This window comes from Poecilia reticulata, chromosome 21 (assembly GCF_904066995.2).
Source record: "Poecilia reticulata chromosome 21, P_reticulata-male-v2, whole genome shotgun sequence".
Classification (NCBI taxonomy): Eukaryota; Metazoa; Chordata; class Actinopteri; order Cyprinodontiformes; family Poeciliidae; genus Poecilia; species Poecilia reticulata.
Genome location: NC_088850.1, coordinates 2896149 through 2912612, shown reverse-complemented (window position 1 = coordinate 2912612; position 16464 = coordinate 2896149). Strand labels below are relative to the sequence as shown.

Here is a 16464-nt window from a genome sequence, read left to right as displayed (position 1 = left end):
GCTAAGCTAGTAGGCGCCAACTTCCTGTGTTCCAGCTCAGCGCCTGTTTGAAATGCTTCCTGTTTACTGATCAAAATGTTTTAGATTAAATAAGAATAGTACTCTGATTTCTCAGAAATAACCTTTTATTGTTTGTGACATGTTTGGTTGCTCTTTTTAATTATGTTTCATCTATAAAACAAATTCTGTGTTTTAAATGAACATAAACACAGAAGAAGAAAAGTGCTGCACTAGTCAACACTTTTACTCACTTCCTCCTAGACTTCCTGTTTAGTTATAAAAAAAACAACCCTTTGTAGGTATGATGAGACATTTGAGGTCTTAGATTGGTCACATATAACCTGATCAGTCAAAAGCATTTCAGCAGCACAAACCCTGGTTTTGATAATAAACGGCACCAAAATAAAAGCAGAATTCAAGCGTTAATCTTCCTTCTCTATGTTTTCATCAATAACTTCATTTCCAGTTTACAGAAATTTCATGGCTGCAAAAGGAGAACGGAGGCCCAAGATTAATGAAATTAAATAAGAACCGGAGCGTCTGATCAGAAGTTTGACTTTTTATTTTTGCTTCTATTAAAACCAAACTTAGGAAAGAAGAACTGTGCAGCATCTGATATTTGTCTACTCAAAAAGTCTTTACATTCAGTTCCTCTTTTTTTAAATAAACATCAAACACACCACAGACAAAGATGTTGATTTGCGCTGCTGAACACAACCTGCTACAATTTATGCCATCATTATTGCTTTATTTAAAATGGACAAATTTCAAATGTTTCCCTGCTTTTCCGTTTCTTAGAAATACTTTTGGTATTTAATAATCTAAACAGTCTTTAAATCCTAATTGATTAAAGTGACATTTTAATGATTAATACTGAAAATTTATCAAGTACATTTATATTTAAATACATCTGCTCCTCTATTTTATCTAACTAACATTCTATTTTATTTTTCTGCCTAAAAATAAAACCATAAAACCATTCAGAGTGGATGTAAGGAAGTGGTGAGTGTCAGGAAGTAGCTGCTCTGTTCTCAGACTCAGATCTGTGGCTGAGAGCAACAGAAGCAGAATGACTGAACTCAGATGGATTAAAACGTTTTTATTTCTGGTTCTGGAGCTTCAGGTTGCAGGTAAGAGAATAAGATCAACTCTGAAGCTAAAACTTTAAACATTCGATCTGGTTTGTTGAGTAAATGACTGAAATGCTTCCAGATCTTGATGCACACGGCTTTATGTAAACCTACTGGATCTATTTTATCTTTTCAGCCGTCATTGCAAACATTGAGTTTGTTTTAAAGAGAGCTGGAGAAGACGCCATGTTGTCCTGTCAGAAAGCGGTGGAAGGTCAACAGAACTGTAACAGGACAACGTGGCTCTTTGTAGGGTCCAACAGCAAAGAGATTGAAGCGCTGGTTACGTTTGGAAAACCTGAGGAGGAAACCAGAACCAGAAACAGAATCAGTTTAACACCAAACTGTTCTCTAGTTATAAAGAACATCACAGCTGAGGATGATGGACAGTATGATTGTCAGCAAGATAAATCTGAAGGCTCAAAAAGTCTGCTTCATCAATCTGTGATTGGCCTGTCTGTTGTTACCAGTGAGTATTTTCGTATTTTATAAAATGAAACGTCGCCATATTGTATAATTGTACATATTCTGTGAATATTTTCTCTACAGTGACTAAACATGTGGAGAACCAAACGGTCACATTAAGCTGCTCTGTTGTGAAATATGGCTCCTGTAAACACAAAGTGAAGTGGATTTTTAGTCATCAAGAAATGGGAAAGTGTAAAGTAAAACGATCTGAGGACGAATGCTCTGCTGCTGTGATCTACCTGGAGTCTAACTGTGATAATCCATCATCGATGGATCAGATGTTTCAGTGTGGAGTGACTCATTCTGGTGCTCGTAAAAATGTTCAGCTGTTTTCCTTCAGTCAACATTCATCAGGTGAGAAAACACTTGAAAAAAGTAATTCAGTTGATTTTTTAAAATAAAAATTCACTGTTATGATGTGTTTTCACGTCGACCAAATGTGGTTTCTGGTTATTTGGTTGTTTTCTAACTAAAGTAACACAGCAGACAGAAAACATTACACTGTTTGAGTTTAATGCCTTTTATTTGTCTTTAGGTGGAAAAGCAGCGACACAAAAACCAACAACAGCTGAAGACGGAAACACAGTGAAAACCACATCAGGAAGTGAGCATCTCATTAAACCGTGAAGAGAACGTCTTCATGTTTTCATTTAGATCTTATCAAGGACGCTTTGCTCTGTTTGTGGGTTTATTTTTTAAAATTTATACCTTCAAAAGAAGCTTTTGAGTTGTTTTCATATTCAAGATTTCTAATTCCCCAAAATTCCTAAAAGTTATGCTTTTCTAAACTAATTTAATCCTCTGTAAAGATGATTAATCTGTTTCCCATTTCTGAAAATAACTTTAGAAATGAAAAGAGACTCTAAAAGCATTTCCACATGAGCTTTTATTTATACTTCCTCCTTCTTGTCAGGTACTCCATACGTTGGTGTGGGTGTGGCGTTGGTCGTCATGGTGATAATCGCCATGGCTGTCCTCAGATGGAGAGCTAAACGTGAGAACTCTGTCTGAACTTATATAAATAGCTTTTTTCAGTCTATCCATTAAATCTGCTGATTTTTTAAAATTCCTTTCTTAGGAAGTGAAACACGACGGGATGAAAACGCTGTGAGTGAAAATATTAAAACGTTTCCTCTTTGAGAAATAAATCTGTTATGAAATCTGAACTCATTAGAAGTTGGTTTATCATGTTTATGCATGTAGGAGAAGCTTTTATACAACTTACAAATTAAAGTAAATAATTTAGTTTTACTTTAGGATGAGATGTAATTGTCTATAAATAAAACTCACTATGTTTATAGGTCCAAGTTAAAGTACTAAAATATCCAATAAGGCACCTTTTTCAGTAAACATTTAGAAACTCCAGGGTTAAATAAATTAATGCTAAAGTTAGAAATGATTGATTTGTCTCTGTTGTTTTCTTCCATGTTCAGGTTGATGTAGACGGTGGCGTTTCTTACGCCTCCATCAGACATCCCAAAACCTGCGGCGAAGTTTTGGTAAGACCCTTTTTATTTTTTTATTTTTAGCATTAATAAGTGAAAAACATTCTCAGAACACAAAGTGTTTAACTTACCTGTATGAATTTGAGAGGTTAATTAAAAAGATGAAGAAATTTAGCTAATATGAATAAGTTATAAAGTTAACATGTAGATTGTGTGCTCTGGGTTTGGCGTCGCTTTGTGCTCCAAATGAAGAAGTTCAGTAAGTTCAGGTTTGGTTCATTAGTGATGGAAGTGCAGCAGCAAATGGTTGATAAATAGGAGCTTTGGTTACAGTAATGCAGGCGTTTAAGGAAGGAAAAGGTGAATTAAAGTAAAGTCCTTTTGTTTACTGGTTCTAACTCTCAGCCATGATGCCAACAAGTCAGTAATCATGACTGGAAAAATACAATTCTGGATACAAGTGGATGAAATCAGCTTCTCTCATAGACAAGATTCTGTCATTCTGTAACCATGGAAACAGCAGTAAAACATCAGGAGAGTAAACAGTCGCTTCAAAACGTGGAAGCATATTCATACATTGCTGTAACTCTGCCCTTTATCTGGATAAAACTGAAATATTGTGTATTTTCCAGGTTCCTGGTGATCTTGACACGGTGACCTACAGCACAGTGAGGCGTCATTCTTCATCCGCTGCAGCCTCCAACGACCCCAACAGCCTCTACTCTCTCATAAACTATAACTATAATCAGACCAAATGACGGTGAAATATTTTATTGTTGGTTTGGATCAAAAACCAAACACTGCAAATAAGCATAAAAACATCACAGCTGTAAAACATTTAGCAGCTCAAGAACCTGATCATTGTTATTGTGTGAACAACGTTTTGTCCTACTGCACTGAGCCATGATCCTAATGAACTGAGTGGCTGAAACATTTTAAAACATGGCGTCCACCAGAGGGCAGCAGATGTATGTTAGGTCAGAGGTTCCCAAACTGTGGGGCGCGCCCCCTACGGGGGCGCCGTGCCATTGCAGGGGAGGTGGGGGGGGGGAAGCCGCTTGGATGAATAAAAAAAAAAAAACATGAACGCTGTATGCGCTTGGTTTTTACCTTAGAATGGCCAACTCTGTTATTCCTATGTCAATTTGATACAGTAGGGGCTTCCACACTTCCCATATCTGTGTCCTCTGTCACTTTTATCAGCAGTTGAAACTGTTTAATCCGTTGTTAACATGTGGTAACCTGTTTTTCCGAGCCACCTTTAAACGCAACATGACGCTATGACGCTTAACATATCGTAACCTGTATTTCTGAGCCGCTTTTAAACGCAACATGAGCGCTACGACGCTCGCGTTGGGTTTAGACCTGTGTATGTATGGAGTGAAAACAGGAGAAAAAGTTTGGGAACCACTGTGTTAAGGTTAAGATTTCATCCAGCTCTGAGGCAGCTGAGGGATGTCAAGGGGAAGGAACAAAACTGACAAAATGTCCACCTATCATTGGCCATTTTCTTGCCAAACAGAAAATGACTGAATATCTTTGAACACAGAAGATCTTTGTGTTCAGAGGACTTAGAGCTTCTTTGTTCTGACTTGGAAACATCAGAAGATCCTCCAGAACGAGCCGGAACGTTTCAGAGACAAACAAGTTATTGACCTGAAAACTTTTTCCTCTGTCTGTTGCTACCAAACATCCAAAGAGAATCCTAAATCTAACTCAATAAATCTTGTTAGTCTGCCTTGGGGAATTAAAACTGTATTCTGGATTAGATGGAGTGGAGATTTGTAAAGCGTCTTCAAGATGATATTTTCTTTCAGTCTGGTATGAATATAATTCTGTAAACTACAGCAATTAATGGATATTTGTCTGCATATGTGTTACTTCCTGATGCAGCTTTAAAATAACTTCTTGATGGGGTTGTCAACGATACCTGACAATGAACAAACCACATGTCATTTGGTCTTTGTGGTTAAAACCTCAAGAGCTGCTGCTGCTGCTCACCATGTTCACATCAAACTCTTCCTGTTCAATAGAAAATAACTGCCCACTCATGTTGTGAGTGCTGTAAGTTTTATACCCTTTACATGTGACTTTCAATTTGATGTGGAAAATTAGCATATGCAGCTACTGTGTGCACGCACATGTACTCTAGAAACACAATTCGACCCCCACACACATTCACACAGACATGTTTGAGTATACACAATCTGAGCTTCTGTCATGCCAATACAGGTTAGCCTTTCATGATGCAACCTGACTACTTTGAACAGATAAAGTCAATCATACAATTAGGAATACCTTTTTGCAAAGTAAAAATGTCCTGCATGGCCATCAGCTTCAGTATGTCTGGAATGTTGACGCAGGATGAGCATTAAAAAAAAAACATAAAAATTGAGTCTTGTGCCTCTTTAAGCCTTCTTTTGTGTTTTTTAGGTGACTTTTTCAGTTAGCAATGTATACATTTATATAGAATAAAGTACATGCAGCTGCCTATCTGCAGATGTTTCTTCCTTCTACAGCTTTAAAGTACTTCTGTCTGATGGGAGTGTAAATGTGACAGAGCAAACCACATCCCCTTTTAGAGCCTTCATCTGTTTTGCTCACACAAAACGGCTCAGTCGTCTGGAGATAAATGTTCAGAACACAAATGTAGGTCCTTCAGAAGTTGTGCTTGGCTCCGGCTCGCTCCCACTGCGTTCTGTTTTTTTTATTGTGAGTGGGAATTGTTTTTTATTTTATTAATACAGCAAACGGTGACACAGTGTGGCATTATCTAAAATTACACCAGTCAAACACAATATGACAAACAACGACACAGGTAACGTTAGCTTCCTGTGTTTACTCCGTGGATTCAGGCACTGAATGGACCAAAACATGTCATCAGTCCATCGGGTGAAAAACGAGTGACATCCATGAGTGGAAAATATAACAAAAGGCGTAATTTTTTTTAAGTAATTGAGTTTTGGCATTTCACAAACAACATTTTTTTACTCAACAGAAAAATTACGACCTATTTAGGCCGACATGTTCAACTAATCTTGGATTCCCTTGAAATGATAAAGACTGGACCGTTATGGGTTTGTGTTGTTTCCTGCTGCAGTTTTAAAATACATTTGTTGATGAGACTAAATGACACCTCACACGGTGGTAACCGCATGCATGGCACTGACCGTCGTGGGTTAACACCTCCAGAGCTCTGCTGAAGTTCAACACATTCACATCAAACTTTCTCATCACTAAAATTAGAATGTTGATCTGCAGCTCTTAATAAACACAGTTCCAATCTGCATTCATTAGGTTTCTAAAATACTATCTAAACAAAAGAACTGCATTTCTAATAATCTTCACATGTTCGCTTTTCTTCTTCTAAAGACGTCAAACACTTAAATAATGGGACTGAACACATTAAGAGGAACACTGAATTTCAACTTAGTTTTCTGTGGTCAAAACATATTACTTATTTGAACAGAAATCTTGAAGCAAGTTATCATTTTGTCCACAATAGTCAGTGAATATAACTGATTTTACCAGTGAACCAGACCGCCATCAGTCAGAGAGAGGAAGTGGTGAGTATCAGGAAGTAGAAGCTCCATCTGTGTTCAGTCAGTCAGTCTGACTGTCAGAGCAACAGACGCACAATGGATCAACTCCCATGGATTCAAGGCTTTTTGTTCATCATCCTGCAGCTCACAGGTAGGAAGACACTACATTTCTATAGAGCTACAGATCATAGATCTGCTTTACTCACTGTGGTCAGATTTAATATTTATGCTCCTGTTTTATCTTCCAACAGTCACTGCAGAGAGAACATCTGTTATAAAGAGAGCTGGAGATGAAGCCATGTTGTCATGTTCAGATGTGATCGATGGTCAGAGGAACTGTAGAGATACAACATGGAGGTTTTCTGTTTCAGAAAACATAGCAGAAGTTCTGGTTTCACTTGGTCAGATTATCAGCTCTAAACCAAACAGACTGAGTCTGACATCAAACTGTTCTCTGGTTATAAAGGAGGTCAGAGAGGAAGATGCTGGACTTTATCAATGTCAACAATGGGACACAAGAGATGAACACAATCACACTCTGGTTCATCTGTCTGATATAATTTCTCTGTCTGTCGTTAACCGTGAGTATTAATATTTCTTCAGTCATTTTCTTTTTATTTCCGTTCATATTAGAGTGATTTTTTTCAGCAATTAATGGCAAGTATTTCTATAATGAAGGTAATTTTCCTACTTTGTGTTTTAACATTTCTGTCTTCATCAGTGACTGAACAGAAGGAGAACCAGAGGGTGACATTAAGCTGCTCTGTGGTGACCTTTGACCCCTGTCGGTACAAAGTTCAGTGGTTTTATCAGGATGTGACCAACAAAGAATCACCATCAGAGTCTGTCTGCTCTGCTGCTGTCACTTTATCATCAGGGTCAAAGTTTCCTCAGTGTAAAGTGACTCAAACTGGATCTAATGAAGAGTTTACCTTCAGTCTGCAGCCGTCAGGTGAGAAACAGGTTAGATTATGAATTATGTAAGATCAGTTTTATAGCACAAAACTATCATGAGCTTCAAAAGTTAGACACTAAATTGTTTTCCAATTTTTTTGTATAAATTATTGAACATTTTGAATATTTATTTTCCTTCCTTATAGAAAAATCAGGTGGAAAAGTTCAACAACAAAACCTTGAAACAAAAAGTCTAAGATAACCAGAACAGAAACAGACAATGTTTCAAAATCCCCCTAAAGAAGTGATTTTGCTAATATTATAAAAGTGATATTAATAGAACACTGTGCTTGATTCAGTTTTTTAAAATATGTCTGAATTTGTTATTCAATTTCTTTAGGTACAAAACTAGGAATTGAAATATTTATTAAAATTATGTTTGAAGTTAAACATCAATGACATTACACAGAGATTTGAACACGTTTGGATATTTAATTGTTGTGATAGACATTGTAAAACATTTACAGGTTTTCTGTTTCTGTTTTATGATTTTAGTGAACACAGGACAAAACGCTGGACCAACAACAAAACCTGAAAACATAAATTCACTGCCAGTCACATCTGATGGTTCTGTTTCACCGTCAGTTCAAGGTAGAGATTTCTTCTTCTCTGTTTTGATGACTTACCTTGCTGTTAAACTGAGAAAAGTATCAACTCGACCAGTTTAATCAATTGTTTGAGTTGCTTTTGTAATGTTAAATGTAAAAACAGAAGCATAACTTTGAATAATTGTTTGAATTTTGCTTGGTCTTTTTTTTTTTACGCAGCAACACATGAAGCCGCTCTCACAAATGGAGTCTCTCCAACTTCAGCTACAACCAAGACGACGACTGAAAAGATCTCAATAATTCAAGGTAGAAATCTATCAATTGTATGTGTATTAATATTAAGATATAATTTTTCACATCTTTCATGAGGTCACAATGTTTTCGGTAGTTTTATTACATTTTTATGCCTCTTTTTACTTCATTGTGGTTTTGAGTCCCATTTTTCTTTTAATGCTACATTGATGCATTTATTACTTTTTTGATGTTATAATAGTCTCACAGTTGCTTCTTGTTACAACAGCTGCTCCTTGACTGTTATTTCAGAATTTGATTAATTTTTTGTAGTTTTCCTTTGAGGTTTGATTGATCTTTGTTCCATATTTCATAAGTTTTAAGTGCAGGTCTTTCTATTGGTCTCTGCAGTGTCAGAAGTCCAGTTAAGGTTTTTCACCGAGTCTGATTTAAAATGTAACAAAGTTAAATAATTAAAACAAAAGTATTGACTAAATAATACAGTCATAGTAAATATATTTCAACAAGTATGTGTCTGACAAGCTGTGGAGTCGTGGACATTTATCAGCATTCTGAGTTTGGACTTCATTTAAAACCACTAGCCACAAATCAACCTGGGAAACAGTAAAAAGTGGAGGAATGTCAGGGCTAATTGATTTTGTTGTGGATTACAAAATAATCTAAATTGCTAATTTAATAAAAAAATTAAGTAGATGTTTAATTTCTAGGTATTAAACTGGAGAAAATGATTTCTTGTTTCCGTTTCAGTTTTGGGGCGTTTCATCATCGTCTCTCTGGGTTTAGCAGCTCTTTCCATAACGGTTGTGAGCGTCAACGTTTGGACAAGAACTAAAGGTAAAGTAGAAAAAATACAACAATTTTATAGGTTGTTGAATCAAAATAATCACTTCACTTTTGATAAATAAAGTAAAACTGGGTGGGTGTTAAACTTAGGAATATCAGTTATTGGAGTAAACTTTAGATTTTAATTTCACTTTTGCATTTTCAAAGTTAACTGAGCATCTAGATTCACTTTAATAACGTTGTAATATTTTTTGTGATAATTTGCTGTAACTCATTGAAATGACTCGTCTGTTTCTAAAAGAAGTGTTGTGTGTTTTTGTTTTAGTTCATTTCCACACAGAGCATAAAGACGATGACAGTGATGTGATCTATGAAAACATCGGATGATTTTTTCTTTAAAACTTTTCTCAACATCAAATCAGTAAGAAAAACAGACATTTCTGTGTATTTAGTGCTACATAATGGTTTCACATGTTAAAAAATCTGATTAAAAACATTATTGTACCACTGTAAATAAAATAATGAAACGTTTCAACAGGAAGATGTTATGCTTTTATAAATTACACTTATTTTAATGTTTTTTTCCAGTAGGTGGCACTGTTGCTCTGAAGCAAAACGGTCCCTGGTTCAAATCCCGGCCTGCGCGTCTTTCTGCAGGGAGTCTGTTTGTTCTCTATGTGCATATGTGGGTTTTCTCTGGGTACTCCAGCTTCCTCCAACAGTCCAACACCATGACACCAGCCCCCTTTCCCCAAACCCTCCTAGAATAAGGATAAGTGTTTATAGATGATGAGTGGTTATAATAACGTGTCAGATGAGTTTAATTCAACAGGAACAAAACAAACATCACGTCAAATTAACACTCAGCTGTAACGTTGGTGCAGATGTGTTGTTACATTATTACTGAGGGAATTTTGTCTGAAATCTGAGGTTGAAAAATGAAACATGACTTAAACTGTTAAAAATGTTTTAAATGCAAAGTGAGAAAACATGCGAGGGATCTGGGCCGATGACATCATCAGTGTGTGACTGAAGTACGAAGCAGCTGAATGGTTTTAAATGCAGGAACTGTTTTTGTCCTGATTGAAAATGTGTTGTGGTCTTTGCATGCACAAATTGAATTACTTAATTAAAAATCTATGTATTTCTGATTACTGTGCTTATTTAATTTATTTTCAATCTGCATGTTTAATCTGTACAAAAGTCCTGCATCTTCATGAACATAGGATACATGTTTAAGAATGTAGGAAGTGAAATACACATGCACAGCAGAAAGTTTAAAATAAACTGAGTATCTAAATGTCAGCCATCAATGTGAGAGATGTGGGCAGTTTACTGGGCATTGTGGGTAAAAACCTCAGAGCTCTGCTGCTGCTGCCGTTCACCACATTCTCATCAAACACTTCCTCATCATTTCACAGACAAAACACAGTTCAGAGATCAAACTGAACACCAGCAGGTTTCTAAAAAGTTAAATAAAATCTTACCTGTGACAGAAAACTGGACTTTTGATCTACGATTCATCAACACCAATCAGGCCGACTGGACTCTTCAGCTCAATTCTGCAGTTTTTGAGTCACAAACAAAAAGAGGAAGAGCTTTTATCTTTATTTAGTACATTTAGCTAACTGAAAGTGTTCACATGCTGGTCTTCTTCCTCTTTTGAAAACTTTTTGTATGTCCATATGGCATGTAAAATAAAATGACGTTACTATTAACTTTTATTGCTTTTAATACAGATTTTAAGAAAACAAAACAGATACTTCACTCATAAGCAGGTCAGTATAAACAACTAGATGCTTTATTGACCAAATAAAGCTGTGAGCCTCCATCAGTCAGAGAGAGGAAGTGGTGAGTATCAGGAAGTAGAAGCTCCATCTGTGTTCAGTCAGTCAGTCTGACTGTCAGAGCAACAGACGCACAATGGATCAACTCCCATGGATTCAAGGCTTTTTGTTCATCATCCTGCAGCTCACAGGTAGGAAGACACTCTGCATTTCTATAGAGCTACAGATCATAGATCTGCTTTACTCACTGTGGTCAGATTTAATATTTATGCTCCTGTTTTATCTTCTAACAGTCACTGCAGAGAGAACATCTGTTATAAAGAGAGCTGGAGATGAAGCCATGTTGTCATGTTCACAACTGATCGATGGTCAACAGAGCTGTAATGGTACAACATGGACCTTTGCTGATTCAAGAAGCAGACCAGCAGTAGTTCTGGTTTCACTCGGTCAGATTAAGAGCTCTAAACCAGACAGACTGAGTCTGACATCAAAATGTTCTCTGGTTATAAAGGAGGTCAGAGAGGAAGATGCTGGACTTTATTACTGTCAACAATGGAATATGAGAGGCAAACAAACTCAGTTCCATCAGTCTGCTGTAGATCTGTCTGTTCTTTATAGTGAGTTTTAACATCAAGCCATTATTTTCAATATATTTTGTTTCAGTAATTGACTAGGATTAATGATAGAGGTAACATTTAACCTGTGGTGTTTTAATATTTCTGTCTTCATCAGTGACTGAACAGAAGGAGAATCAGAGGGTGACATTAAGCTGCTCTGTGGTGACCTTTGACCCCTGTCCATACAAAGTTCAGTGGTTTTATCAGGATGTGACCAACAAAGAATCACCATCAGAGTCTGTCTGCTCTGCTGCTGTCACTTTATCATCAGGGTCAAAGTTTCCTCAGTGTAAAGTGACTCAAACTGGATCTAATGAAGAGTTTACCTTCAGTCTGCAGCCGTCAGGTGAGACGATGATAAACTGTAGAAGATCAGCGACGTCACATGAAAGGTTTTTATGTGACGCCACTCTTTTTAATAAAAGAGCCACAAGTCTCTTTTATTAAAAGTAGCATTACCTTAAACAATATGTGATTTAAGTGTCAGATTTTAATTTGTATTTTTATTTGCCTTGGAAACACAGCAACAAATAAAGCCACCAATGAAAGTCGAGACTATCCAGCTTCAATTTCAACCAAGGTGACAACTGAAAAAAATGTGATAAATAAAGGTAACATCCATCAATTGTGTGCAGTAATGTTTAATTTTTTTGACAATTTCTTTTTGTTAGGATTTAACATTTTATAAATTTTGTGGGGGGTTTTTATCTTTGATTGCTTCTGTCATTTTGTAATTTATCCTCTAAATTGTTATCTTAGCTTCTTTTTGTTACTTTGACACATTTTATGACAGTTTTGATGGTTTCTTCTCAGTATTTCACACCCAGTACATAGATGTATCAAACAGATGTATCAAATAGATGTGACACATCTATTTATGATTTATTTTTTGTAGTTTCCATTGATGCTTGATGGATCTGTTTTTCCAATATTTGAATAGTTTTGAAATTACATTTTTCAGCACACACTGTTTTCACATATGTGCCACAAATCAGTGCTACATAAATACAATTGTAAAGACAAACTCACTGAAGATGAATCTGAAACAAAGTTAAAAAATAAAGTTTATTGTCTCATTTATCCAGCACCATAAGATGAAACAATCAAGTTTATTGGTAAAGTCCATTTCAGCAAAAAGGCAGCTCAGGGCTTCACAAAAACACAAGTCATAAACTATAAGGTTTCAAAATCTGAGAACAAGCATTTATATAATAAAACTGTTTGCTTTTCAGCTGCTCCATTCATCGCTGTGGCTTCAGTGATTATCCTGATCACTGCTGTGGTGATCATCATATGGAGAGCTAAAGGTGAGAGCACTGCTGATAAAACTATAAATACATATTTCTCAACTTTCTGGATTATCTCTGTTTAGCATAAATCTGACTCGCTGAACTTTTCAGGAAAGAAAACAAAGACTGTTGAAAATGCTGTGAGTAAAGTCCATCGTCTTATCTGCCTGTTGTTCTTCTGTGTGTTTTTAGCTACAATCTCAACAATTGTTCCTGAAAATAAAACTTCAGGAGAGAATCGTTGAAACAAACAGCATTAAAATAAATTATTTCTCAAGGGATCTAGCGACTGTTTAAAAGTTAGAAAATTTTCTGTAGCAACTTAGATCAACAAATATTACTCTTTTAGTAGCAAACGTTTAACATTTGACAGTGGTGTTTGAATAAACAATGAGTTTATTACTTAAAAGTAAAAACTTAAAGGAAGTTCAGCTCAACTTTTTCTTTCTGTGCAGGTTGAACCTGAAGATGTTTATTACTCCACCATCAGACATCCAGAGGGAACCAATAGAACAACTCTGGTAAGATCTGTTTTCAGAAAATCTCTTAATTTTGACATTAAAACATTACAATATAATACTTAATGCTGTTATTAAATAACATCACAATCTTGAAGCATAATTTAAAGCTTAATTAATGTTCAAGAAGCTTTTTGAAGCAAAAGGCTAATTTTCTGGGTCGTTTCTTTACTTTTCTTGATTTTTATCCACCAAGGTAATGTCAGATGAACAGAGTAAGATATTTCCCCAAAAATGTTTTCTATAGAGAGGCAATCATTTTATTAAAATTATTTTATTACTGCAACAGCGTCTTCACAGGTCTGACTAATAAATCAATCAGCTGATCCAGAAGCTGCTGCTGCTGTTCTCACTAAAACCAGGAAGATGGAGACATAACACCAGTTTTAAAGTCCCTCCTCTGGCTCCCTGTAGCTCAGAGAATAGACTTTAAAATACTGATGTTAGTTTATAAATCACTGCACAGTTTAGCACCACAATACATTAAAGATCTGTTATTACTGTACCAACCGCCCAGACCAGAGGTGGTCAACTTTAGGCCTCGAGGGCCGGTCTCCTGCAACTTTTAGATGGATCTCTACTTCAACACACCTGAGTCAAATAATGAGGTTATTAGCAGGACTCTTGAGAACCTGACTGCACTTAGGAGGTGATTCAGCTGTTGGATTCAAGTGTGTTGGACCAGGGAGACGTCAAAGAGTTGCAGGACACCGGCCCTCCAGGACCAGGATTGCCCACCCCTGGTCTAGACCCCTCAGATCTTCTGGTTCTGGTTCTGCTCTGCATCCCCAGAACCAGAACCAGATGAGGAGAAGCAGCATTCAGTTTCTATGCACCACAAATTTGGAACAAACTTCCAGAAAACTGTAAAACAGCTGAAACACTGAGTACTTTTAAATGTCAACTTAAAACCCACCTGTTTAGAGTTGCTTATGGCTAAATTAGGGTTAGAGTGGGTTTTGATGTCTTCCATGTTTTTAATGTTTTTCTTTACTTTTTATCTATTTATTAATTTCTTTTTATTCCTCTAAAACGTGGGTTAGAGTCCCAGTTAAACAACGTCTAACTAAAGTCCTACGGGGTTTAGAGTCCCAGTTGACAGCGTTTCAACTAAAGTCCCAAATAAGGACAGGGTTTTAATGTTATCTTTTTTCTTTCAAAATCTCTCTCTTTTCTACTGTTTATTCAATCTCACCTGCTGTTTTTGTATTTTTTAATTATGTAAAGTACTTTGAAATGCCTTGCTGCTGAAATGTGCTATACAAATAAAATGTGATTTGATTTTTGAGTTTGATTAAAACCCTGAATCTTTAGGTTCATATAACAAACAGCTCTAAGATCAAGAATAATTGATAATTAAATGTGGAGGATAAGGTAGCATGATGTAAATGTCTCTTTAATGAATCTGTAATATTGTTTTTCTGTTTCCAGGTTGTCCAACATGACGCAGTGACCTACAGCACCGTGGCAGCATGTTCCTCCTCTGCTGCAGCCACTGATGATCCCAACAAGATCTACAGTTTTATAACTTCAATCCACTGAAACAGCAAACAAGACACAACTCATTACGGTAACATGTACATTTATTTTTCTTTATCAATTAATCTCTATTTTGGTGTCAAATTCAAATTTTTTTGCAAGTTTCATATGTTGTATTGATTCTGTCTTTTTAATTAAATATGTGATGGTCTAGATGAAATTTTGCTTCAACGCAAGGAAAGCACATACATTATAAATGTGTACAAAAGTTTTGTTTTACATTTTTACCGAACATGTATATTGTGTAAGAATGTGGGGCTGAAATCTTAAATTTAATTTAGTTAATCATGTTTGTAAAATATGCACAAATGTCAGTTGTACATGTAATTTTTGTGAATCAGACTGCATCATTGTGAATTTAGTTTTGTAACCTTTGTAAAACAAAATGGCTAAGAATTTCTGCTTTGTGCATCATAGAAAATAAATTGAGATTTGTACTTTAATTTAGAAATCTATTACAAATTTCTTATGTTAAGGTAGTGGTTCTCAACGTGGGCGGTACCGCCCCCCAGGGGGCATTCAGAGGACGGCAGGGGGCGCTGGCGGACATTTTTACAAAAGGGGGGCGCTGGGATGCCTTTGGGGGGCGTTTGGTCGAAGGTAAACTTTACACCTTAAATGCACAACAAGACCAGTTTAGACTTTGAGCAACTTGTTAAAACTGTATTGTGTAACATTAAATCATGCCTGGCTGCAAATGTATCGATGGCAGCTCTTCTTCTGTTCAGTGTTTGTAGCTTATGGGGCAGCTTCGCACCTGCTAATGGTAGCTTCATCAGTTCTGCGTTACACCAGCTGATGACGTTCCAGTGATTCACTTTGTCTGGTATTTTTGTCTGTGCCACAACTGCACATTATTTAGGTGGATGCGAAAACATAAATCACCCCCCCCCCCCCACCCCCCCCGGGAAGGAATGTCAGGTTGAAGGAGCGACGCTCACTTGCTCCCCCCACCACCCCCCCTCCCCGAGGCGACCATACGTGAAGGGTAAACCTCGCTACATTTACCTCATGTGCGCGAGGTGAAGGAGCGTAAGGCACCCTGAAGTGTATGGGAAAACATCATTGGTGCTCCGCCCCCTCCAGACTGTTTTGGCGTCCCCTCTGGTGCTGCGCCCCTATGCGTTGCATACCCACTTTTTGCGCCACTGATTTTTGTACATATGTTTTGGCAGTTCTGTGATCATGTCAAAGTAGCAACTTATATTAAAAAGTGTTTTATTTCTGTTTGAAATCTGCCCGCTCCCATGGAAGGACAAAAGAAAATCTCTTATAAACATGTAATTACTAATGTGGCCAGCAGGTGGAGATCTTTTTAAAAGTGACAAGATGCACCCGAACACAGACTTAGCAGTGCACAATATTTTATTTAACAATTCTTCTTTAAAACATTTTTAAAAACGAGACTTCAGGCCTACTACTCGGTCCCTGGAACAAAAGGAACACATAAGGAAAAACAACAGACAAGTTCAATTATTCCAAAACAACAAACATACAATGCAAAAGGAATTAGTAAATCAAAAAAAAAACAAGAAAACAAATTAGTAACTTCAATAACAAAACAAAACTATAAAAGAAAACAATGGAACAAA

General features: G+C 36.6%; 1 protein-coding gene across 1 annotated transcript; it reads left to right on the top strand.

The window, feature by feature from the left end:
* Window positions 1-1046: 1046 nt before the first annotated feature.
* On the top strand, window positions 1047-4272 carry LOC145549785 (uncharacterized). The gene is made up of 8 exons (XM_081602613.1): window positions 1047-1130; window positions 1267-1599; window positions 1680-1952; window positions 2134-2202; window positions 2512-2592; window positions 2677-2705; window positions 3032-3097; window positions 3676-4272. The coding sequence occupies exons 1-8, from the start codon at window positions 1070-1072 to the stop codon at window positions 3799-3801; spliced, it is 1038 nt and encodes a 345-aa protein (XP_081458739.1). The 5' UTR covers window positions 1047-1069; the 3' UTR covers window positions 3802-4272.
* Window positions 4273-16464: the final 12192 nt, after the last annotated feature.